The following is a 25,563-nucleotide window of genomic DNA, read 5'->3' on the forward strand; positions in this document are numbered from 1 at the left end:
CAGATTGCTTCTTGGCGCAGACTGAAACTCTGTTCTCATAACAATCATCAGAAAGACTGGAGCATGTTAATGTCCGTGTGCCTACTGCTGCCTATATGGAGGGTACCCCTTAAAGGACTTAAGCTAACACAAAGAAACTATTATTACACAAGTACAGCTGAAGGGCCTTTGTTCCACTTTCTGCGAAGAAAACTCACATCTCTCCTTCCATACTGCAGCAATACAGTGGGTTACCTTGGTAGCTACAACTTTAATAGCTTGAGGTACAAAACTGCAGTAACACATTACATAAAATTTTACACTGAAGTCTACTACACTGCAGAACAAAATTCAAAACCACAAATCATCCTTCATCTCTTGAAGTACTAGCAACCCCTGGGTAGCTTCTCCCTCACCCACTGTCCTTACTCCATTTCAGCACCTCCTGCCTGCTCATTCTATCTTAAGATTGCTTATCTTCCTTTACCAATGCTTGAACTATGTATGTGTGTATCATATCTACTTTTTCCACAAGCTTCTCCATTGCACTGACCTCATTGGAAAGCAGCTTCCTCATCCTTTCAGCACAACTCATAAAATTCTACTCTGTGGTTTCTCTTATATTCCATTTTATGCTCCACCCTTAGAACATGAGTGTAGCTCAACTTCTTGCCTCTACTGATGCGATGATATGTGCTAGAGAAGTACCTAGATGATGCTGCATCTGAATAGCTCTACTGGGTCAGATCAAAGGTCCCAGTTTACCATAGCATCTTGCCTCCACTGTTGATCAAAAGACAACATACATGGAAAAATATGACAAGAATACAGTAATTTCCCTGAATCTTTTCCCAGAGCTGCTAACTATCTTCAGGACAAGAGTTTCCTGAACCAGAAGTTTTATATTTTTATATATATATATATATATATATATATACATACACATACACACACATATATAAAAAATTATATATATAGACACACACACATACTAGAAAGACAGAAAAGGGCTCTGGAAAATATTTATCAGTAACGTCAGTCTTCCTCAGGTTGCAGAAATCTACAAAAATTGTTAGAGAAAGAAATCCTTAGATAGCAATCATGTGTTTAGTGATAACAGGCCTGTTTCTGCTACTTTTTCATAGACCTTTCACAAGTATTCCATAGTTTCACAGGAACCTTAAAAATCACAAGCTGAAAACCACAGCCCTACATACATGGCATATAAAAAAAACAGTCTTTGTTTCACCCAGAGGTCAAGAGTGAAATAACACTTACCCAGAGAGTGAACTCCAGTTTTCACACTCCCTGTTCATCACAACATCCATGCATTAAGTTTCTTTTCAAATGCTTCCCACATATTTGGGAAAGAACCCTGAAGTCCATTCCTAGCTCACTTCACCGTTTCCAACAAAAGGCTTGTTTCAGCCTACCTACCTCACTGCATCACATTGTATCATACCACAATACCATTCAAACAGTTGAATCATTTAATATTCAGAAGGACTTCTTAATACTACTTTTTGCTGCTTGTTACCATGTCCAGAGAGCCACACTATAAAACTGAGCCTGTTATACTTAACTCCTAAAAAAAAAAAAAAAAAAAAGATATTTTTCATTCACTTTGAGAAATAAAATCTGGTCATGGAAGCCAGAGAAATGTGAACTGTATTTCAAAGCATTAAGACTAGCAACCTATTTATTATTCATCAGAATTCCACAGCGTCATAGACTTGTGTGGTGCATACCATGGAAGTGCTATCTTATCAAAAACCACCAAAATCCTACAAACAAGTCTAAATAGATGACTTTTTAATACTAAAATAATACACATTTATAAAATATTAATGCATATAATGTCAGACAAATACTAAGATAAACGCTAATCCTGATCAACATAAAGAATTTAGTTAAGGAATGATTAGGCAAGAGTTTAAGAATAAAAGGATTACTCTGAAGACAACAATTGCCAGAAGCAGTAATGGTGTTCAGACATTTGTGATAGCATTTAACATTTTGACCATACACCTTTGAAAATTTATATCGGCATAATTAACAGGGTCTTGAACCTGTGGAAGTACAAAGAGCTGCTCTATGCAAAGGGAGCTGTAGATGCAAGGTTTTCATTCAACCTCACAGTTATTTTACTAATGACGCACTGGAATAATCATATTTAACATTTCTTTTGTTGTTGAAAAAGAAAATAAGAGACATACAGAAATGCAATTTTATAACTGACCATTTAATTGCTCAAAATAAAGTGCTCTAGTAGTTTGAGTAATTAGTTACCACCCAGATAGTCTTCACACTTCAGAAGATACCAGCATTCAGTCCAAAGTATACAAGCCCACAGAAGCTAAAGACAAACTTAAAAACTCAAATTTAAGACATGTACACTTTTATACTCATTAAAGAATTGTGTTGCTCTTTAAAAATTTTACTGGAGTCTTTGGAAATAATAAGAAAATTATTCACATATATTATCACAAAATAATTTCTGTGGTAAGTTATCAAACTCAAACATATTCTTTTCAAGCAAAGAAATACAATTAGATTTCACACACTAAGTTCCTTTATACTCTCTTAACAAATAATGTTGTTGATTTCCCATCCCTCCCTATTTCTACCATTTTTTGTATCAACTCTAAGCATGAGTATTGCCTTTTCCTGAAAGGGTGACAACACCAGTTCTAACTTTGGAAGAAAGTTTATTTTCTAACTTTAGAATAAAAAAAACTATTTTCTCAGTAAGTGACATTTTTTTCTTTCATTATTTTTTCCTAAGTAGGAAGAACATTACAAAGAATATTTGATTTAAGGGTATATCCTCTTATAGAATCAGATTTCTTTTTAATTTTATATAGCCTTCTAAGGCAAACACAAGCTCCCCGTTTGTTTCTTTCTTCCAACTTTTAATCTGAACTCTGAAGCCCTTCGCTGTCCTTTACGATTCTAAGTGGATTTTGCTATTTCAGGCTCTGCCAGAGCGCAGGAGAGGTCTACGGTCATTTTCTACTAGGCATCACACTATTTTTTTTTTTTTTTTTTTTTAACCCAGCCCACTTCTGCGCGTGCAGACAATAAGCTCCGGGATGAATTCATGGACGGAAAGATGGAATTTACCTAACCCACATCCTACCTACAAGGCCATCGCCGCCTCCTTCCGCGCCTACAGCGAGGACGCTTCTGGGACTGGTTTCGGTGCCTTTCGGCTGCCCCCCGCCCGCGGGCACCGCCGCTACGCGGCCAGCGGCCCCCAGCCCGGCCCACACGCCCAACGGCCGCGGCGACCGCGCTGGACTTTGACACCGGGCACAGAGCCGCTCGCTCCTTTCGCCCCCTCTCCCCACCGGGGCACCGCGCCCGCCACCAGCGGGTCTCCCCTTCCCCCCTCACCCGCCCCTTACCGAGGCAGCTGAAGGTCGCACCGCGCGCAGGGCCTGGAGCCGCGCAACGCCGAGCCGAGCCGAGTCCAGCCCCACGGCTCCCCCCGAGACGAACCCTGCTCGCCAGGGACAGCGGCCCTGGTTAGCGGGCGGGCGGAGCTGCACTGCCCAGGACGCCACCACAGCGCGGGAAGCGGCCGCGACTAGGCCGCAGCAGCACCGGTAACAGCAGTAGCGGCGGCAACACCGCGCGCAAGGCGCGCCCCGCACAAAAATGGCCGCGCGGAGCGGCGCCGCCGCCGCTCACGTGAGCCCTGCCCTGCACAAAAATGGCGGCGCCAGGCGCCGGCTCGGCTTTGCCCTGCTGAGAGCAGGGGAAGGTTGCCCTGCACAAAGATGGCCGACACAGACTCCTGACGGGGCAGGTAAAGCGATTAGTGGGCCCCACCCCCCCACCCCCCCCCGGTGGATCCGCGCCGGCCCGGAAGCAGATCCGCGCCGTCTCCTAGCAGCAGCCGGTGCGGGGAGGGAGCCGCCGCCACGGGGTGGTGGCCGCTGCCTGCGGCGCTTGCCCCGGCGCCCAGCAGGTAACGGGGCAGGGGGGTTGGCCGGCCGCTGGCAGGGCCGCTGCGCCGGCCTGGTCTCGGCCCCGGCCCCGTGGCGGAGACTCTCCGCCTGCGCCTCGGTGCTGGGCAGCCCCGGGGAGGGGGCGCTGAGGGGGCATGCGGAGCTGCTGGCCCGGTCCGACCCGCCGCGGGGGCTCGGCTCGGCGCAGTCCGAGGCCGGCGGGGCCCCGGGCCTGGCCCCCGGTGCGGTTCGAGGGCGCCGCCCGCCCGAGGACGCGCAGCGGTGTGAGGGAGCCCGGCGCGGCCGCGCCGCGGGGCTCGGCCCCCGCCGTTCGCCGCACCGGGAGGCGGCGCGGGGGGCTGTCGTGCTGAAGGGGCTTTACCCTGCTCCTGGCTTTGGCGGTGAGAGTGCCTTCTCCAGACAGGGAGGTTACGTCAGACCGGCCAGGCTCTAGCGTTTACTTGTCATCATGTGTTTGCAAAAAACCGAACTCTTGAATGAGAGAGAAGCTTTCTGGCTGCTTGCAAATGCTCTTAAGTTTCTGAAGTCTTTTAGCTGATGTATGTTCTTCCCAAAAATACTGATCTTAACTGCAGAAATAGTTGTTTCTATATGTAATTCAGAACCTAAGTAAGCTGTCAGCTATTTAAAGAAGAGAGAGTTCTCTGCAGATCCCCATTTACAAGGGGGTTGGTTTTTGCACAGAACACTTAGACTGATTTTGGCCTAAGCTGAGACAGCATGTTTATAGTCTGAAGTGCTACGAGGGGCACAAATCTTGCCTCTGTCCAGATAAACGTAAATTAAACAAGTCATGTACTTACTGTGTAAGAATTTCCTGCTTTCAGAAGAAAGCTATCCTAGGCTTGTATGACAGGTTAGTGTGTATACTTCATTTAACAGAGTATGCCAGAGACCATCTGTGACTAATGTTTTCAAGATATTTCCACTTGATGAGGTTATGGGAGAGAAGGAGCCATGTCAGAAGAAGCTGTTAGTGAGACACGCTTTTCTTTGAAGACAGCAGCTTCACGGGTATTTCATCTTCCCCTTTCATGGTATTATTCTCTTATCCAGGTAATATACACATTATTTGAATATTGTAATTTGTAATGTATTTTCACATGTTTATCTGTAATGTTGTGTTCACTGGTCTGTGCTTAATGTGAGTTAGATTTGTGCTTTTTTTTTTTTTTTTTTAACTGGTTGAACCCTTAGGGCATCATCATACATCAGACTGCAGAGTTTACTTTCTCTGCAATGCTATATGTCCTCATTGCTGAATAATCATTATAACAGTGTGATTCTGTGTGTGATTCTGATCAAATAATCCTCCAATTGCTTTTTTTTTTCTATAGAATATGTTAGATATTTAAAAATCATGTTTGTCATTAAATCTTGAATAATATTATGGGTGTGGTCTGAAATATTTTTCCAAATTGCCAATACCAGTTACAAAATTAACCTCAATGATAACCTATTAGTGAAAGCTTTTTTAAAAAAAACTTACTTTAGTTATTAAGTCACTTATATTTGATTAAATAAGTGATGTATGACTAAAACAAGGCAGTGATTCTTAAAAAAAGAAAAAGACTGTTTAAATGAAGAATGTGGAACGAGTCTTTTATATATTTTGTTTGACAGTCTTCACAGAAAGATCTTCCGCAAAGAAAATCTTAAAGGTTTGCTAATCATATTTGCTTTTATATGGTCCTAGTGTGATTTATTTTGACTTATTTTGTTAATTTTATAGGCTCGTTTTCATTAAATAAATAGCAAAGTGGATAGCTGTCCCTCAAATCTGAGAGTACACTATGATCTTGGTTTTCAGGCTGATAAAAGCTGGAAGGATTGTAAAGCTGACACTCCCTGTCTGCAGGGAATTGTAAGACATAAGAGTTATCCCTAGAGCACCTTCAAGTCAAAGACATAAAGGAGGAACTGGAATTGTGTTGTGGAGATTCAGAGAAGAGAGCTATCAGTTGTTTTTAACTAACTGCGTATGTATGTGATAAGTGAGTGATGGAGTGAAATATTTCTGAATTACTTGAAAAAAGACTAGGGCTGCAGTTATGTCCCTCAGAGAATAAGCTGTCTGAAATGTGAGCTGTATTCTGATGGGAAAAAAAATAGGAAAAAAGGGTTCCTAGATATTCCGAAAGAAAATCTTTGTTTAGATTTAGGAATGTGAGTGATAATTTTAAACGTTAGATATTAGCAGGATTTAATAAAGCTTTGCATTTAAAAACCACATCTTTAATACAACTGTGTTTTACTGAATTAGATGCGTAAGCAGAAGCTATGTCATTTTCTGTGTTTTCTTATAAATACTCTTCTCTATTTTACTTCATTTAAAATTCAGATGAGATATTCCCCTTGTCTTATCTGCTTCTGACTATTTTTGTATTTTTTTGTTCAAGATCTTTTATTTTGTTTTTATTGCCACGTTGTCATATACTTGTTAAATATTACATGCAACTCCAATATTATTTTTCCTATCTTTAGAAATTTTCATTTCTCTGTTAATATATAGACATAGATAAATTAATATACGTATAAAAATAGTTGCAGAATTAATGATAGATCTGACGTTTCGGCTTAAGTTATTTATGTTTTACTCCGCCTTGTCTTTTTTTCTTCTTTTTTAGCACATGTTTTTGCTATGTTTCAGGGATTTTGTTTTCCTTTCAGAGTACAGAGTTGGGTCTTAAGCCTCAGTCAAGAGGCTTTGTACAGCTAAGGGTAGGATTCTAAATTCAAAGGAGCTTGACTTGTTGCTAGTCAACTCAATGAAGTGTTTCTTTAATTTACATGAATACAGATAGTACTAACCAATTGCACAGCAACCAAGGGCTGCTAGAGCGCGGTGGCACTGTCTAACCAAGGCCTTCTTTTGTGGGGAAATGTGGTACAGAAACAACATGTTAGCCCCAAGGACTGCAGATCTGTTTTTCCTCCCAGTAGTGCATTTCTCCAGCAGCATGTATTTTCTAAAGATTTTGTGGGATGTGAACTATGTTCTCCAGCTAAGTAGTTCTTTTCTTCTTTAATTCTTTGTATGTCTTGTTACTTTGAACTTCCTAAGCTTCCTAAGCTGTGAAATAAATTGTAAACTGAGAGAGAGCTTTGTCTCACCTACTGGCTGTCACAACATTTAAGAGCAATTAGAGTCTGTCCGTATGCAGAGCTGGTGAATTCTCAGGTTGTGTGAGAGCAGTTTCTCAGGTTGTGTGAGAGCAGTATCTCTTACCTTCTTCAGACAAGGTATAGCCTAGGTTGAACACAGCACAGCAGGGTTAAGAGGCAAGATGAGAATTAGGAGCCTAGATTTACAATGGACTCAACACTCTTGTGTTTTCAGATAAAACTTTCCCCTGGGTTAAAGAAGTTGTTTACAGTAACAGCAGTGAGTGCAATATCTGTTATTTTTCTGGCCCATCATTTTAAAAGAAGATGTGGAAAGAAAAACAGGAAAGCGTCACCATGGGAACCAAGTCATATAGTATTAGAATGTACCAAAGCAGCTGCATCAGAAAAAGGTACGTGAAGGAACCCCAAAGCGTTTGTTGTTTTTTGTTTGCTTCTTGGAGGAGGAGAAGAGGGATGGGGTAGGGAATGGGTGTACAGAACAGTATGCACTAGTGAAAAAACTATTTTGCTTTTAATGCTGTGCATGTTTGAATTGTTAAAATGGAAGCAAAAAGAACAAAATCACAGTATTTTTACAAGTTACTTTGTGTTGTTCTCAGAGTTAATGTTTTAGTCATTTGGACTTTTTTTAATCAAAAGTATATATAAATTATTGGGTTTACAGTTCTTCTGGAGGTATTCTTATACTGAGAAAAGAGGATCGATATTTTTATAGGATGGATAAATAATTTTGTTTAAATGCCTGTTTACTATTGTAGATGTTCTGACTATTCCAATTCATAGTTCTAATACAGAAGTGTAAATTAAATAATTATTTACTTCTAAACTAGTTTTTATTGAAAAAATTAGACACAATTCTTGATAGTTCTTGGTAACAGAAAATACAATGTTTTCAGTTTGCAGAAGCTTTGAAATGAATGTATCTGTTAGGTTCTAGTTGTTCCAGTAGCCGGCAAAACTTGACTCTTTCTCTGAGCTCTGCTAAGGAAAAAGGATCTCAGTCTTGTATCTATGCAAATGGAGGACTTTTCAGTAAATACTCCGGTTCAGTTCAGAGTCTGGCCTCGGTGAGTAGAGGTGTTTTGCGGCTCTTCTTTGTCTGTTAACCTGCACTGGATACGCAGCTAAAGGTTTTACTGAGCTAGAGCAACTTTCCTGAACAAGCTGCAGAACCTCAGAAGGCTAGGGGTGATGACGGCACAGAAAATGGCTTGTGTAAGAAGGCAGCTGCTTTACTTCCTACATAGTAAAAATAGTTTCTTTGTTGGAAGATCTTAAGCAACTATAAAGTAAATGAGACTTCCCTTGAACTTCTATGTTTATTCCCTCTGACCCTTCCTGTCTTGTCTTACAAATTCACAAGGGTGCAGTTCCATGAAATAGAATGAGCCAAATTTGTACAACTTGGTGCTGCTGAAAGTGAAGGGATTGCCCTTGTGTCCTGCCCTGGGCTATGCACTCCTGACTCATATACTGCTGTGGTGCATTTTAGACTCCTCAGGGGGTCAACTCACTGACTTGACAGAAAAATTACCTAGAATAAATAAAATTTGATAAATCTATGCCCAGTTAGTGTGTTGAACTGAATCTCTGAACACCAGAATTAGCACAGGAATGTGGCAGAAAAAAAGTGAGGAGTGTGGAGGGGTAGTGAGATCTTCAGTCAGGTCAGGTGCTCCTAGACTTAGAGCCAGGGACACCATAGCTTGGAGAAGCTCAGAAACATACAGCCTGGAGTTGTATGGCTGCTTTGCACAAGTGCAGTCATAGGAATAGCTCAATGGACATCCAGAGATGACAGAAAAAGAATAAAAGAGGTAAGGCCATTGGTCCTGTCATAAGAGTACTGAAATGAATGAAAATTCCTCCTGCTCCACTACTGCATGGTGGCTACTATGGTAAGAGTTATTTGGGCTATATGTGATCTATGTTTCAGTGATCAGAAGCTCTGGTTAGGAACCATTTACAACATGAGAAGTTGCACGCAGCATAGCTTTTCTAATGTTGTGCCTAGCAAGTAGGTTGATTTAGACGTTCATAATTGTTTACACAGTAGTTTCTAGCCTACAAGCTGAAGTCTTTTCTTTCAAATATCCTCAGGTGGGGGAATGAAGCTGGCCATATGCCCTTAGCAGTTTTATAACACCCTGTGTATCTTTATATGTTGTCTGTCTCTATCTGCTTCCCTTCTTCTAGGAAAGGCTCATGCAGATCTTGTAATAGATTCTGTTTAGGTCAGCCTAGACAACAAGTTTTATTCTTGAGACCTCTTCCTCTGTGTTTTTTAATAATCTGTAGTTTAATTTCACTTGAAAAGCAATATTATAAATCAATGATTATTTTTTGCTCTAGAAAGAGAATAATACTGACTTCCATAACGTTGTTGTTAATACTGGTGCAGTTTGTTAAAGAAAACAGTTTACATTATGCTTGGTCTGAAAATAATTTTAGTTTTTTCTAAAGCACTTCAAAATTCAAAAAGCAAGACTATGTATATAACCTAGACTGTAATGTACTCTGGTAGGAATGTATTATTAAGGATGCTTTTTTCCCACCTGTCACCTTCCTCTTCCTTCAGGTTCAAAGTGTAACCTCTTGTCACAGTTGTGCTTGTGCCAATTCCAATTCCTGGGATAAAGCAGATGAAGATGATATTAAGCTTGTCAATATTCCAGTGACCACACCTGAAAATTTATATTTGATGGGTAGGTTGTAATAAGAAAATTCAGCATCTAGCAGCACTGTGAGAAAGTGATTGATTGTTTTTATAGCAAAATGACACATGATATTATTGTGGTGTTCTTAGTGTCCTGCAAGCCTATTCTTCCTCCTATACTGTGAGGACAATCCTTTTTGGAAAAATATCTTCCTGCAGGCACGTATTAAAAGAACATTTCCATAAAATACTGACCTCTTACTTCATTTGGATTTTCTGAAAAACATTTTTGATTCCTATATTTTAGCAGTAAGCTATAGAAGTAATTTTAAAAAAGGGAAAAATACCACTAAACCTTGTTACATTAATCATATTGTGAACTTCCTTACCTTATTATAAACAAAATGTGTGGGTTTTTTTATGTTGTTTTCTTTAAAACTGGGAATTTACATCTCTGCTATAATCGTTCTTATTATCCACATAGTTTCCTGTGACTCTAAAATGTGAAGACATGTGGAGGCTGTGTGTTTGATGGAATGGAGGTATTCCTGGTCTCCCCTAGGTATGGAGCTCTTCGAGGAAGCACTGCGTAGATGGGAGCAGGCATTAACTTTCCGTAACAGGCAAGCAGAGGATGAAGCAAGTTGTGGTTCCATCAAGCTGGGAGCAGGAGATGCAATTGCAGAAGAAAGTGTAGAAGTAAGTATATTAACTATATGTCACATCAACCTGTAGTATATTGATGGTTGACAGTTTGTTGGGCTTTGTTACCTAAGTATTTTCAACTTCTAATGCAGTTCTTGAAACTGAGTGTGAATTCAGACTTCCCATTCAGCGATATTGTATTTAAAGGATTAAAAGGATTTAAAGGACATCCTATTTTTTTCATTAGCTTTACTTATGTATTTATATTTTTGACACTTGCTGCTACATCAGTGTTTTCTTCTGGATGGTATTATCAAGCCAGCAAGCATTTCTTTAACCATTTCGCTGAACCAGATCCTTTTCTTGTAGGACTATGTAAGAATCCTCCTAGAGAATCTCCTTAGTGCAGATGCAGATCTTGAGAGAGATGAACAATTTATGAATACACATGAAATAATGTGATTGAACTTTATTTTCTATTCTTTTGTTTTCATGAGCTAAATGCTGAAATATTTTAAAGTGAGCATACACCTCCATGGTCTTAATTATTTCTAGTGCAGAAAACATCGTGAGTAATTTAACATAAAAATCTGCTTTAAAAAATACTTTTATTACACTAAAAGTGTGTGTTTGTGTAGAAAGATTGTGTATTTTGGATGCTGAATTATCCATCAGATGTAATCCTTATATTGTTGATGGGGAAATTAGTAGAGCACAGTGAATTCTTTGAAGGCTGAATATTCTTTGATTTTTAAAAATGCAGCCTTATAGACTTTAAACAAAAAAAAATTTTCTCTTATGTCTCTTCTTGCAGGATATCATTAGTGCTGAATTCATTCATAAGCTTGAATCCTTGCTTCAAAGAGCTTATCGTCTTCAGGAGGAGTTTGAGGCCACCCTTGGGGCCGCTGATCCTGCTTCCCTAGCTAATGATATTGGTGAGTACTGCTACTTTACATTCCTATTGCTTGCACTAATGCCCCTTGTGGGAGGAAGTCACAGAATACCCAGTGAGCAGAACTGTATCAGTAAATAAACAGAATAAATTTTAGACTCTTTGTGTTATTCTTATTGTTGACCAATTGTTATCTAATGATCTGACAGGAATTTTTTTTTTCATGTGGATTTTCAGTATGCTTAAAAACAAATTCAAAATACTCCTCACATTTCTAAAGTTTATGTTGGCTCAGATATTTAAATATTTATGCATTAAGAATATATAACCCATTTTTATAGCATGAGGTGCTAGAATGTTTCAAAAGAAGTTCCATTTGTCTTTTGAATTTCAAATTGTGTATGTATTTTTCCCCCAACACAGTTTCAAAAAATTTTACAAGAAAACAAAGGCAAACGAGGAAGACTTAGCCTGAAGCAGATATTCATTATAGAAGATCTTACTCTTGGTGACTGAAGCTTGTCAAAGTTGAGTGACTGAAATCAGGATATTTTAGTAGTAAATATAGAAACAGTAGTTGCTACTTAGGATGGTGATTAAAAGCTTTAGGTGCTGATTAAATAAAGATAGTTGATTATTTAAAGAATTGGTTTAAGGTGTCATTAAAGGCTGATAGATAGTATTAAGCTCTTTCATAATTCAAGATCAAATATCCAGTTTCAAGTAACTGCCATAGAATTAAAAGGCAGTACATGTTCTGAGACCAGTTCTTGGTCTGTAGCCTTGTTTTAGGCTTCAGCTTGATGAGCACCAGGTGGCAGTATATCTCATCTGTTAACCCTTGTGTTATCTTTCAATCACTAAATACAGCTCTGAGTAAGGTGGGAGTTAAATTTAGGTCAAAGCTGGCTTTCTAACATATTTGTATACACAGACGAGAGTTTGGATGTTGTATTTTGTTGCCGAAGACTGTAGGCGCCTACTAAAGCTGCAGAGTATATCCATTGTTAAATTAGAAATTTATTTGTAATTTCTGTCTTCAGGCAAATTTAAAGAAATCATACTGTAAGGACTTGTTGTGATGTTCAGTGTATTTAGTTGTTATTTTGCTTAGTTATCCTAGAAGTATTTTAAATTGATATTATTTAGATGTGATAATTAGATATTTGTTTTCCAAGAATGTTCTGAGACATTGAATTCCTTTCAAACATTCTTTGTAGAAATCCTTCTGTGGTCTCTTGAGTAGAGATTGTCAGTTTATTATGAATTTTGTCCATGCTGGCTCAGATGGGGAAAACGATGCTTGACTCTGGAGATCTTCAAGGCCCACCTGGATGCAACCCTGTCTAACATGCTCTAGGTGACCCTGCTGAGCAGGGGGATTGGACTAGATGATCTCCAGAGGTCCCTTCCAACCTGACTGATTCTACGATTCTATTTTATTATGACTGTTTGAGATTCAGGGCTTTTTTTTTTTTTTTTTTTTTTTTTTTTTGTTTCACTTCTATTCAAAGCTGTTTAGTGGTCTTATAGAAAGCACAATCATAAAATTAGTGTGGGCCACTTCTCTGACTTTCTTTGTGTATGTTGGGTTCAGGAGCCACAAGAAGAAGAGAATCCAAGAAAATTACGAAATCTCAGTGGCCAAATGAAATAACAATACAACATTCTTTACGCTGCTGGGGGTAATGTTCTACTTCAAAATACCAATGACAATTGTGAACAGAGACAGAAATGAAGATATCTTTGTTCTGTGTTTGAAATGAGACAGGAGTATGTATGTATCTTTGACACTGAAAGGCCTGTGTATAATTTGTGGCAAAAGGGACAGCATCCGCTAAATCGAAATCTAGGGTCCTGGATAACTTTTATGTAGAACTTCTTAAAGAAACTTAATAAAGGAAGCACTGTGATCCATCAGTTGTTATTCACTAATCTTGGAAAGTGGAGGAGGTTTCAAATAATTGGAAGATTGCCAATTCAGTTCTGATTTTTTTTTTTAAAGCATAAGGCTGAACGAGGAACTACAGATTAAGTGTGATCCCAGTGAAATAAGTGTTGCTATTTTTCAGTTCTCTTAGCATAGAGTAAGTGATAAAATTGTAACTAAAGCCATTCACTATGGTTTCATGGCAGCTAGTTCTTCTTGGACTGTTGGTTTCAGACTCGCCAGTTATTTGGAATTGATAACAGCACACATTATATGGGTAAAAATAAGCTCACTGACATGTGAACATTTATTGATACTTTTTTTTCCACAGTCAAGGGAAAAGTCTGTAGAAGAGTATCTTAGGGATGGTTTTTGGTTAAATGCTAAAATTTTATCAACTGTATAGTTGATGGTAAAATCAATAGTACAACTTGAAGTTGGTCAAATGATCATTAAGGGTATTAAAAGCATTTAATAATGAAAAGGCGGAGTTAGTTTAAAAAAAGAGTGGTTTAAATGGTCACTATTTAACAAATTACACCTGACAAAGTACAGGCAACTTTGGATTATATATCTAGATGAGAGATTTAAAGAAAAGAAATAATGACTTGGAATGCTTTAGGCGAATCATGAGTAACAGTCTCAACATAAGTGCTCAGTACACTGCTGTAGAAAAGACGTGCTAATCTTTGATAGTATCAGCATAGAAGTAGAGATAAGGTCTTGTTTTTGTATGGGCTTGGCAAGGCTGCTCTTAGAGTAATGTGTCCAGTTCTCTTCATATTTCAGAAGATGTGCAAATACTAGACAGTTCAAAACAAGCTACAGAAATGATCTATGTTTTGGAAAAATGAGTTAATGATGTGTGGTTTAAGTTGAATATACCCAGCTCTTTACTGAAGAGAATATGTAGAGGTGACTTGCTCATTCTGAATAGCTGCTTACACATGGAAAAGGACCTTGCTGACAAGATCATAACTAGATCCAGTGGTGGGTCGTTTATGTGAAATATATTACATTCTGAAGTAAGTTCCCTCTGAAACACAGTTTGGAGTATTTCGGTGTTTTAAACAAAGAGGAGGTTTTAAACATTCTTTTGAGGAATGTTTTATTCCTCTTTGAGAAAGGGATGGATTTGTGTTAGGTAGATCACTGCAGTCTTTCTCGTCTTTTGTCTTCCCTTATTTTTCTGCTTTCATGGGCTTAGGGTGAACAAGAAAAATCCTTTTTTGTTTTTAATAGATTCATGACACTTGCAGCTTGTCATTCAAATGTTTATAACAAAAGCTTATGCTTCAGCTGATTGCCCATAACGGTAATCAGATTTTTTTCCCCCATCTGGTGCATATCATGATTAGATACAACCTGTGGATTTTTTTTTTCCATTTTCTCCATTTGAAATACTTGTGATTAACTACAGCTGAAGATAGAGCTTTGACAGTGGGACAAGTGCTATTGAATGTTATCAAGAGATATGCTTCATAAATGTCTCACTAGTATTTCTTGTTCTGAAACTCTGGGTTATAGTGGGCTCCATACTTGATCAGGAAGGAATCTTTCAAAAGTAAAAATTTCATAAATTTCTGAGATTTCTCAGCTTTTTCTACAAGATATTCTGACTTTTTTTTTTGAGGGATGTATATCCAGATTAGACACAATGATTGTCCCTCACAAACATTAGACAGTGGTGTCAACTTTTTCTCCTCTGGCACCTCTATGTCTTAAACCAAAATTGCAAACTGTTGTCATACCACAAACTCGTTTCTCTTTTTGTGATCTTGCTTGCTACTTAAAGCTGGTAGGTGTGATTAAACAAATTGCCAACAAACTTTGAGAAACAGCTCTCTGGAGGAGGCTACGGTAATGTGCTGCAGGGGAGAGTCAGGATTAAGTTACCTGAAGTCTACTTGTAAGACCACAACAACCACTCCATCTCTCACAATGTGGCTTGAAGTGCTTCTTTTCTGTCTGCCATGATTGACACAAGATGAGTTATCAGAGCAGTCCATCATTGCTAGAAGTGCTTGCATGCTGTAGTCTTACTGCCTTTTGTTTGATCCTTTCTGTGTAAATTGGCACCTCCAAATGGTTTTCTTATAATTGCATATAGATTGAATATTTTTCTCTTTCTCATACTTCTAAATATTCAACTTTAGCAGTGCAAAGCTACAGATGCAAATAAATACCTCACTTCCCTCTTGTGCCTGTGGACAAAATTTTGTCTTTTTTTTTTTCATTAATTGCAGATCAATTTTTTTCAAGCCTGTAAGCTATTATTTAATTATAAATAATTAAAATAGCTCTGGCTTACATTTTTTTTAATATAGATTATATAATGGAATACAATTATGTTCACTCTGGAGGCATTCTCCACTGGACTTACAGAATTACCATATGAAGCAGCAAATGTTGAACTAAATAGGATTTCTATAGCAGAAACACTTTTTGACATAATATTTGTTGAAATAAAAACAAATATATAAGTCTAAACTGCTGTTCCATTTTTGTGCTGATCCTCTTAGGACTGTAAAACAACATGGGAAGCCCAGAAACAGGCCTTCCTCCAGCAGGCATAAGCTACACTGAATCAGGAAGAAGGCAATTGGCAGAAAACAGTGAAACAAAACACTCATCTTGTTTGAGTGATGGGTGTGAGGGGGTAGAGGGCTAAAAGCTTCCAATATTCTGTAGTCTGTCCTGGAAGAAAGTTCTCCCTGTTTAGACCTCTTCTGGCAGACTGAAATGTTAGTCGATCTAACTTGGGGGTAATGCGAAGATTTAGGAGAGAAACAATAGCTTTACTTATGAGCAGAGCTGTGGGCCAAAGGGCAAAATTCTCAAATTGTAGGGCTCCCCGTCAGTCCTGATTTTCTAAAGTATTATTTTAGTTTCTGCGTAAAAAGGAATGCTGGCACTCGAACCAACGGTGATGTGCACACTGGCACCTAATCTTTTCTATAGTAATTTTTCAACCTATGCATTGATTAAATAATTTTTATTTAAAAATATTTACTAGCATTTTTATTTTAGATTACTTATAGCATTTAAAACAAATTGTTTGACTTACCACAGTCAAAAGAGCTCTCATGAAGTTCTGTTGTTGGATGGTTTTCATGGTAGGCCTGTCTGTTTCTTTTTTTAATTTTCTTCTCACACTGAAAGATATGTCTGGCATTTCAGAGAGAATGAGCACAGCACTCAGTGATGAAACTCTTCCGAGAACATATTTATATATTAGAAACCTTTTCTCCAGCTGCTTTAAAATAAACAAAAAACTTTGCATAATCAATTAAATGTTGGAAAGCTCACTTTTATATATTTCTATTAGCTGAGACTTCCATAATATTTTGCTTTCCAAGGTGAATATTTAGTGCTTGTATTTTCCATTAATATTTCAGAGACGGGAAGCAAAAGTTTTAGTCTGCGAGTACTCTGTTTTAGTTGGCTACACACAAGATAAGTTTCTGTATTTAAGATTCTCAGGCAGGCCCCAATCAGGATGTGAGAAATTTGTAATCATTCACTTAATTTTGCTTTCTAGTAGTATGTATTAGTTATAAAAAAATATTTCAAAGTAGCTTAACTTTTCATGATAGTTTGAAATATTTTGCTTGCTTTGTGCACTCTAAGGAGAAATTTATATTAAATAATTTCTGCATTCCTCAGAGAAGTACACAAGCTTTTGTAGAGGCTGAAACATAATTAGGGTATGGGTATTTCAAGTTGAACCAAAAATGATACATAGTTTCAGGGTTTTATTTTTGTTTTGTTAAGTGTGGAAACATTTTCATTGCAAGAAATGTTCTTATAAAGGAACAAAAACAGTATTACTAAGTCTGAGTGAAAGCCCAAAAATATCATTCCATTCCTATTAAAACAAAAGAACAAAACCAAAAAAATCCCCACAGCTTTTGAATGTAATTCAGCTATTACAGTTGACAAAAGTTCAGCAGTTACTGAAGCTTGCTTTTACTGTCTCTTGCATTGCACTTACTGCTGCATCTCCTCATTTCTGTTTCACAATATGTATTAAAATGGTAGATGTTTGACTTGGATAGTATGTCTTCTGCTATGAACAATATCTGAAAATTTTCTTTAAAGGTATATTTATCCAATATTGATGATAATTCCTTTCTGAACTGCATCAGCACATTTCTTAGCTAAGGAGTCTCTAAATGTAGAATGCTGAATAGTAGAGTAAGATTGGTTACAAATCAATTGAAAATTATAAACAGAAGTATTTCTGCAAAATTTGCACATACAAAAAGATTGTAATACTTTGTTTTCTCAGTAGTAGTTTTATGTTAGTAGCACCACGGTAAAAATAACTATTGTTTTAACAATATATAATATATATAAAATATAATTATAATATATACCTATTGTTATAATAATATAACAATAACTATTATTGCAAAATAACTGCTTGCTCTTTCGGTGAAGAGCCCTGAATCAGATTAGTAATTGATAACCTGTATCTTTATACTGGTAGTTGATAACCTGAGTGTTATGTTTGTGTGCATCTTAGAAGTGAAGCCTAGGTGCCATTTCATTGCTTAGGAAAACAGATCAGTTGAAATTTTTTCAGCACTGGCTTTAGATAATCCATTTTACCTTGCACGGAATCAGCATGAGAGAGCTGAGTCATTTATTGTGTTGGCTGAGGGGTGATGTGGACCGAAATTTCTGAAAACACTTCAAGCATGATCCGCAAGACCGTATGTTTCTGATTTTTGAGGACCGTTTCTGCCATTTGCCCAACAGCTTTGCTGTGTAGATCATAGCATGCAGGCTATTTATGCACCTTGTCGCCTTTCCTTAAATGGCATCTCTGAAACCTGTCTGCTCTCTGTCCACACAGCCCAAACAGAGTTTAAGCCCTTCTCTCACTCTCTTCTTGGCTACTGTAGTGTTCTCAAGTCTTACCTTGTCCATTTACAACTTGCTTCTCTCAGGTTGGATGTTTTTTTCTAAAAATCATCTTGGCTCATTTTCTGACCAGATAGCTGCTTTCTCCCTCAGCTGCTTCTCTTCAAATGAAATGAAAGCTCCTCCTCTTTTTATCTTTAAGGCTGTTCATAACTGAGCCACAGTCCACCTCTCTGATTTAAATTCCCCGAACTTTGCTCCATTAGCTGTTGAAGTATTACTCTTCTCAGTCCTTCTAAGGCAAAATCGATTTACTATTTCACAACTGTTTCTGCATGTTCCCTTACAACATGTGAGCAGCTGCTTTCATCTTTCCTGAGATCTCTTAACAGCAGCTTCCTGGTTCCTTAGAATTACCCAGGCAAACTAGAATTACTCTTTCTCCATTTTCCCCTTTATACTCTTATCTACCTTAAATCTGTGATAGAAAGGGGAAAATATAGTGAAGCTGTACCAATTCCGTGTATTTCTTCTTATTCTATATTTGAAATCTCTAAGTTCTGTCTTCAAATTATAACATCTTGCTAGCAAGATTGTCTCTTCCCTGCATCTTTAGAGCAGTTCATGCAGTTAGGGCTCTGCAAGACTTCGGGGCTAGCTGACCCATACTATGTTATTAGTATAGTTGTTATTTACCCACAACTGCAAGCACACATGACTAATACTACTTTAAAGATATTTAAATTTAAAAGATACTTAAGCCTAAAGCTGGTCTGAAATAGTTCAAGATGGTCTGAAATAAACTGCTAGTTTGTAATGAATTATTATTCACTGAGCAAATTTTTTGCACATCTCAAAACAGCATATTTACTTTTCCAGTGGTTGAAATTGGAATGTTAGAACCTAATTCAACAAAGGAGTTTAAAGATCAAATGATCTTTCAAAAAGAAAGTAAATGTTAGTTGTAAAGAACAGCTGTATTTCAATGTCTCATTAGTTGTAACTTTAAATCTTTGGTCAGAATTTATTCATGGAATAAATTCTGCTTATGATTACTGAATAATATAGTACAATTTAAGTAATATTCAGAACAAAGATTAGATTAGCTATCTAAAATTTTTTTGCATATACTGGAACAGAATATTCTTTTTTTAATAGATGTGATCTGGGATGTTTTTCCTTCATTTTGAAAGGGCAGAAAATCATTCAAATCAATTTGATCATTATTCATATTGTCAAGGATTAGACTATATTATTCTTTGTTATACAGAAATGGTCTAATGTTAAAAACAGAGGGGTATCAGAAATCAAAAGCTACTTCAAGACAGGGCAAAGACCTTAATTTGTCAGTCAGGGAAATTTGGATTAAGATCTGAAGTAGTGATGAAATGATATGAGAAGAAATTTATGAATAATTCCTGATGAGAATGTCTAGCAGGAGTCCTTACATGGAATCGATTAAATTTTTTGTTTTAAAGGGTATTTAGTGTATAGTAATTCCTACTTAATGGTAACGAAAGTGACATTGCAATTCACTTAAGAGCATGAAAGCAGCTCAACAGGTCAGCATGTTGGTCCATCTAGTTCAATATACAGTCTGCAGTAGTGGTTGGCAGTAGATTTGAGGAGTGTAAGAATTGAACATAAAAGAGCCTTCCTTTGGCAAACCTCTTAGCTTCCAGACGAGTTAGGCTACCATGACCAACTTTACATCTGACCATCTGGTTCTTTTTCTTTTTTTTTTTTTTCTTTTTTTTTTTTGAAGTCTCATCTCTTTGTGTGAAAAGCATTATGTACCTGTGATTATACTAGATACCTTCTGTATGCCTTTTCTGGCTTTACTGTACACTTTTCTGAATACTCCTGGCCAGAATTTATATAGAGTTCTTAAGATATGGACAGAATAGGGTTTATTGTGGAATATTGATATTTCTGTTTTCTACTAATTTTCAGCATTCTAGTTATTGTATTTTCTACCAGAGTAGCAAAGGACAATCATATGCATCTTGTATCAGCTGTTCCTAATATAAAGCCCATCACTGGGTTCATGTAGCTAAGGTGTTTTTTTCTTGTGCATTAATGGATCAAGAACAGAGCCCTTTTTAAAGATTTATGGTGTATTGTCTTTTATTTTATCACTAGCTTAAGTGATAAGTTACATGTTACAATCAGTAGTTCACCAATTTCATACTTAAGTTTTTCTGGGAATTCATTATCTGCAGTGGCCTTATTTTCTGAGCGCTCCTTTAACATCCTGTTTATTGGCCCTACCAGTTTACTTTTGCTAGCTGCGCTAGTCAAGATTCCCAGTTCTGAAGAGGTTTTTTTGAAGCATTTTTATCATAGGTTCTAGTACTTTAAATCAGTTCTCAAGCTTCTAATTTTTAAGACCTTTTTCCGAAGGTACACATATTTATCTCTTTTTTGTGTAAGGAAAAGTGCTTATTTTCCTCACATGTCAGGGCTTGATTAAATGACAACTTGTCTTTGTTTTGAACACTTTTGCATAGTGGTATATGGAGTAAGTGGAAACAACCTTCCTAAAGGGAAAGCTGCTCTTCTATTTCTTTTATGTATTCTTGTGGTGTATTTTTAACAAGTTATAGTTTACAAATTTCTTTTTCTTACTAAAAAGGATGTATATACGCTTAACTTCTATGTGTTCACATACATTCTTAGTATTAATGTTCCAGAGGCAGGAAAAATTGCACCAGACAGATGGCAAGTTGTGAGGGTGGGATAAGTGTTTATTTTTCTGGCTGGAGTATTGCAGTGTGAGGTTATATAAACTGATGATCAGGAACGTGTTCTGGCCCGTAGGGCTAATTCCTGCTGTAGAATTTCTACTAAAACAATTTCTTCGTACATTAAGCTCTATTTTAAGAGAAGTTTGTCTGAAACATTCTTGGACAAAGTGGGAGAAGGAGAGACAGAATGGAGGGGGGAATATAAACAGTTAGTTCAGAATATAAAAAGATTTCAGGAAAATCAGCTCAGTTTGGTAGCTTAATCTTGAAAACACACACTACAATTTATCCCCTTCTTTTGGCTTTTGAACATAATATCAAAATGAAATATTGGCAGAATCATAAAATCAGCAGTGTGAAATTTAACTGCGCGCTATAGTTCCCATATGGTGCCAACTGGACTATTGAACTAATAAGTAGATAAACACTTGTCAGCAGCTTATTTTCAAGGGCTTATAAGGTAAACATTGTGTCTCTGATAGCATATGCAAAGGCTAAGTATTTGTCTGAACTTACATGGCTAGTATGTTTAAATCCTGCTGCCACTTAAGTCAGAGGCTCTAACCCATCAATCTGTCAAATGATTGCAGTGTATCCACGTTGGACATTACTCGGCAACTGTTCAATATTTAATAATAAGGCATCTTATTTAGCTTTATTCAGACTCCTTTGCTACAGCAAGCTGTGTTTGCTTTACAGGGCTATGGGACTTGGAGTTTGATTCTTCCTATCCTTCTCCAAACTGTTTAGTCCTTAACTGGGATGAACAACTAGCTTGTATAAGAGTTTCTTTTCCTAAATGCTCTTCTGTTTCTTGACAATTTTCTTAAACTTTTGTCTCAGTTTGAAATATTTCAAGGTTGAACATGTTTGTGGGAATAAATCCATCTTTCTGGAACATTATAGCAAAATATGCTATTATCAATAACAACAGAGGAACTAAAACTTGTTATTTAATGTATCATTTTTCTCTCAAAACTGTTACCGAAAACTAACTATGGTTTAGGGATTGTGTTTTATTTCTGATATGTCTCTCTTGAGGCTCAAGCTGAACTTGTCTTTTGCCAAATTGTTGTCAGTTTTCTAGTTCTTTGAGATATCTGGCCTGTGCACTATGTCCCACCGTACCAAATAAACCTGGTTGTATCATAGCACTGCAGAGCATCTGATTCAGAGCACATGTTGATCACACCAGGCTTTATTCTTTCTGCTGCTATTTAAAGCTGTCCCTGTTTTACATGTAGATATGCCTGCAAATATTTAAAGGTAAACATATAAATATTTCCTGATAGCTTACACTACATGGATTCTATATTATCAGATCTTTATCTTATTACTTGAATTTAGCTTATTTTAATCTAATTTCCCATGGCTAATAAATATATTGACTATATACTACAACTATATCTACTTACTGTATGCTTTAATTACATCTGTTTAGGTAGCTGCTGACTTTAATGTCAAATTATCTTCTGTGGGCAAGTTGCACTAGTTATAGTAAAATTAAGGTATTAATATGTTATTACTAATGTATTTAGCAACTTCAGCTGTTATTAATTTTGTTTTTCAATTGAAGTTTGGTAAATAATGTTGTTAAATTAAAGTCTGGAGGAAGAACTCTTAATTCAGTATGATTTCTCACGGATTCTTGTCTAATTCTTTCCTACTGTCAAGTGCAAGTGGAATGCATGTAGGCCCCTATCAGTAGGGCACTAAAGATATTTTCTAAGGTCTCATTGTTTAAAGTTCAGCATATCTTGCTAACTCAGATTCATAAAGTGTATGCTCTGTGAAGCTGAATTTGTAGAAACCAGTCACTTTCCAGAATGGTTTCACTAGATGTGTAAGAATGGTCTACACTGAAATTCGAGTGAAAGTTGGGTTTACCTCACATCTGGTAAATTTGTGTAAACTTTAACACTAAAATCTCCATTCTGAATACAGAATCTGAGTATTAGTCCAGATCAAATACATGTTTGCTTCTCATGATGCTTAGCTTAATGTCAGCAGTTGAATAGTTCAGCACTGTCTATCTGTCTGTTAGTTCCTGGAATATCAAAGATATCACAGTCATCCTACATGCACAAGATTCAGCCTACATTTTAATGTAATCCTTTTTTTCAGGAGTAGTGTTCATATGGCTAGCAATACTATTATAGCAATGCTATTAAAACAGATTTCTTTATCAATTAATAGGAAGTAGCACTGGAACAGGCTGCCCAGAGAGGTTGTGGAGTCTCCTTCTCTGGAGATCTTCAAGGCCCACCTGAATGCAACCCTGTCTAACATGCTCTAGGTGACCCTGCTGAGCAGGGGGGGTGGGCTAGATGATCTCCAGAGGTCCCTTCCAACCTTACTGATTCTATGAGAGTACATTTTTCTTGGAATAAAAAATTAGCATGTGGACTCCTCTATCTGTCTTGCTCTGAAATGTAAACATCCCTGAGGGATAACATATTGGTTGAAGAAAAACTTTTCTGGCAGTCTTGTGTTTAACGTGTCGCTTCAAAGAGAATATGCTGGCTGATCCCATATCCTTTCACTATCAAACAAAATAATCTGCACTAGCATACAAGTTTTCTTTTTTCTTTTATATATATATATATATATATATATATATATATATATATATATATATAACATTTATATCTATAGAAAAGCACTTTTAGAATTTTCTACAGCAACAGGTTTCAGGTGCTGAGCAGCAATTGCTGATTATTATTGTCCTTCGTCGCTGAGTGTCCCTACTAACTGCTCCTCTATCAAGAGCAGCATGGTGGGAAGTAAAGAAGTTGGCAGTAACTTGTTCTGGAAAAAAGCAAGGAGTATCACTAGTAATGCACACTACTAGTGTTTAAAGCAATTACTAGTATTTGCTTTAAGTGCTTACTGATTTTAATAGGTTTGCACAGGTGTGCTAAAATAGAGGCCAAAGAGATAAGAATTTCACTTATCTTTGAGACTTCTCAAGTCTGGTGAGAAGACTTCACTACCTGACCTGCTTATAGAGTCTCTGGGATAGGGAGGGTGTTAAATAGCTCATTCTAGATGTGTAAGCCTCAATTAGCCTTGTATTTTCTTCTCCTGTAATATGACATTGTATTTTAAATCTGCCCTGTGTCACAGTGGGTTAATGTGCTATCACAGTGTGAACTGAGTAGATCATTTTATTGTCACTACAAAGTGTCTGTGCAAAAATAGCGGTATGTTGTGCTTGTTTTCAGAATGTAAAAAACTAAGAAAAGGCAGTGACGTTCAAATCTGATGACTAAGGCATCTGGCAGTCCTCACAGCACTGTGCTATAAATCCTCAGTGGACAGCCTAGGTTTTAAAATAAGCATCACTGGAATTCAAACTAGACTTTGCTGTGGCCAAAATAGATATGATGCTTGCTAAACTGCAGGAGAATGGAGTACTCCTATGAAGAGGAGAAAGTGAGAATTTGCACATCCATCTAAACAGAATCTGTCGAGACTATAAAGCTGTGAGAACTTGGTTGCCAGATCGTCTCTCTTAAATCAAATATGAGTACAGCAGCTAACTGTTATCTTCTTATTAGACTTGAAAACAGAGGGTGGTCAGATATCAAATTCCCTTGTAAGGGATAGGAATTTTGACCTTAAAGGCAGACGAGATCTTCTGATTTTAGCTTCAGGATGAAGAAAAGTTGCACAAAAAACCAACTTTGTGTAAATGTCAAAGCTTATAATACGCAGATATGAATAATTAAGTTTACAGTTTCAAAGGAAACCTGTATGATGGAGAGAAACCTAATGCTGACACAGTTTATGCAGGCTATACATCTCCAATAATCCATTTCAGGATCACGTGTCCACATCAGGCAGAGTCAGAGCAGTGTACCAGGGAATTGAATGTGTATGTACATTGATTTTTGTATGTTTAGTTATATATGTAGGTTATTTGTGTAGCCTATAACCTACACATAGGTTATGTGTTCAGATTTAGTTATTAAATATTCTGCAGTTAATTAAGATGATGAGCCAAATCGTGTTTTTCTCATTATCGTTTTCCTGGGAGCCTTATTCATGAACCAAGACCTCACTGTTAAGAGTGGGTGTCCCTGTGCCAAAGAGGTTAAGTAAGTTCTAGCAATTTGCATTGATGAGTTCTTAGATCAGTCTTGTCCTATTATGGGCATTTCAGGTGTCAAAAGATGAGTCTGGTGGTGAAGTATTAAGAGATCTTGAAAACATAAAATATACGTAGCAATGGGAATAATTTCACATCTTTCATATCAACTTTACCTGGAGCCGGTCAAGGTAACCTTGGGACTATTTTAATATGTTGGAATAAAGATCCTCTTTACTAAGCTGGTTCCTCAGCTGCCAGCACTTATGATGTGTTAGTTCAGTTTATTAAATACACATTAGATGTGGCTTTATTTTCTTAAAATTCCGATTTTGGCAACCTAGTACAATTCTATATATATTGAGAATTCCTTGAGATTTGAATTGCAGAGTTCCTTCTGGCGAGGTCTTTCTATTTTGAGATTTTGGTTTTACAATGAAGCATGCCGCAATGATTCAGGGACAGTTTTCCACAGGTCACGTTCTTTATAGTTAAGTGTCTTTTTATAGTTTCTTGTCTCTCTAAACATTTTTGCACCTATAAGAAAATATTCCAGTTCAGCTATTGGATATATGGAGAACTTGTTTATTGGATTTAAATCTTGAAAGAATCATGCAATTTATCACTGTTCTAAAATGTAAAATATATG

General features: G+C 37.2%; 2 protein-coding genes and 1 long non-coding RNA gene across 9 annotated transcripts in view; 1 reads left to right on the plus strand and 2 right to left on the minus strand.

The window, feature by feature from the left end:
• The window catches only part of USP33 (ubiquitin specific peptidase 33), a 42,074-nt gene extending 38,403 nt beyond the window's left edge, over positions 1-3,671 (minus strand). For both annotated transcript variants that reach the window (XM_062581470.1, XM_062581469.1), the window contains exon 1: positions 3,387-3,671. The gene's annotated coding sequence lies outside the window, so the exon portion shown is untranslated. The remainder of the gene's footprint in view (positions 1-3,386) is intronic.
• Positions 3,672-3,692: 21 nt separating this feature from the next.
• The window catches only part of MIGA1 (mitoguardin 1), a 46,489-nt gene continuing 24,618 nt past the window's right edge, over positions 3,693-25,563 (plus strand). For 2 of the 3 annotated variants that reach the window (XM_062581489.1, XM_062581491.1), the window contains exons 1-7: positions 3,878-3,952; positions 4,836-5,009; positions 7,294-7,471; positions 8,013-8,149; positions 9,661-9,787; positions 10,301-10,437; positions 11,198-11,321. In XM_062581489.1, the coding sequence (XP_062437473.1) occupies positions 4,911-5,009; positions 7,294-7,471; positions 8,013-8,149; positions 9,661-9,787; positions 10,301-10,437; positions 11,198-11,321 (802 nt within the window). In that variant the 5' untranslated portion in view covers positions 3,878-3,952; positions 4,836-4,910. Of the gene's footprint in view, positions 3,791-3,877; positions 3,953-4,835; positions 5,010-7,293; positions 7,472-8,012; positions 8,150-9,660; positions 9,788-10,300; positions 10,438-11,197; positions 11,322-25,563 lie in introns of those variants that run through there. The other variant, XM_062581490.1, reaches the window with a different exon arrangement.
• On the minus strand, positions 6,996-18,239 carry LOC134143418 (uncharacterized). Of its 4 annotated transcripts, none has more exons than XR_009959110.1 (4): positions 18,135-18,239; positions 16,276-16,376; positions 9,638-9,710; positions 6,996-7,203 (listed from the first exon to the last, which is right to left on the minus strand). It is a non-coding gene; the product is annotated as an uncharacterized LOC134143418 (long non-coding RNA). The 4 variants fall into 4 exon arrangements; XR_009959109.1 differs by lacking the exon at positions 6,996-7,203 and adding an exon at positions 7,894-8,060; XR_009959107.1 differs by lacking the exon at positions 6,996-7,203 and adding an exon at positions 7,894-8,321.

This window comes from Rhea pennata, chromosome 8 (genome assembly GCF_028389875.1).
Source record: "Rhea pennata isolate bPtePen1 chromosome 8, bPtePen1.pri, whole genome shotgun sequence".
Classification (NCBI taxonomy): Eukaryota; Metazoa; Chordata; class Aves; order Rheiformes; family Rheidae; genus Rhea; species Rhea pennata.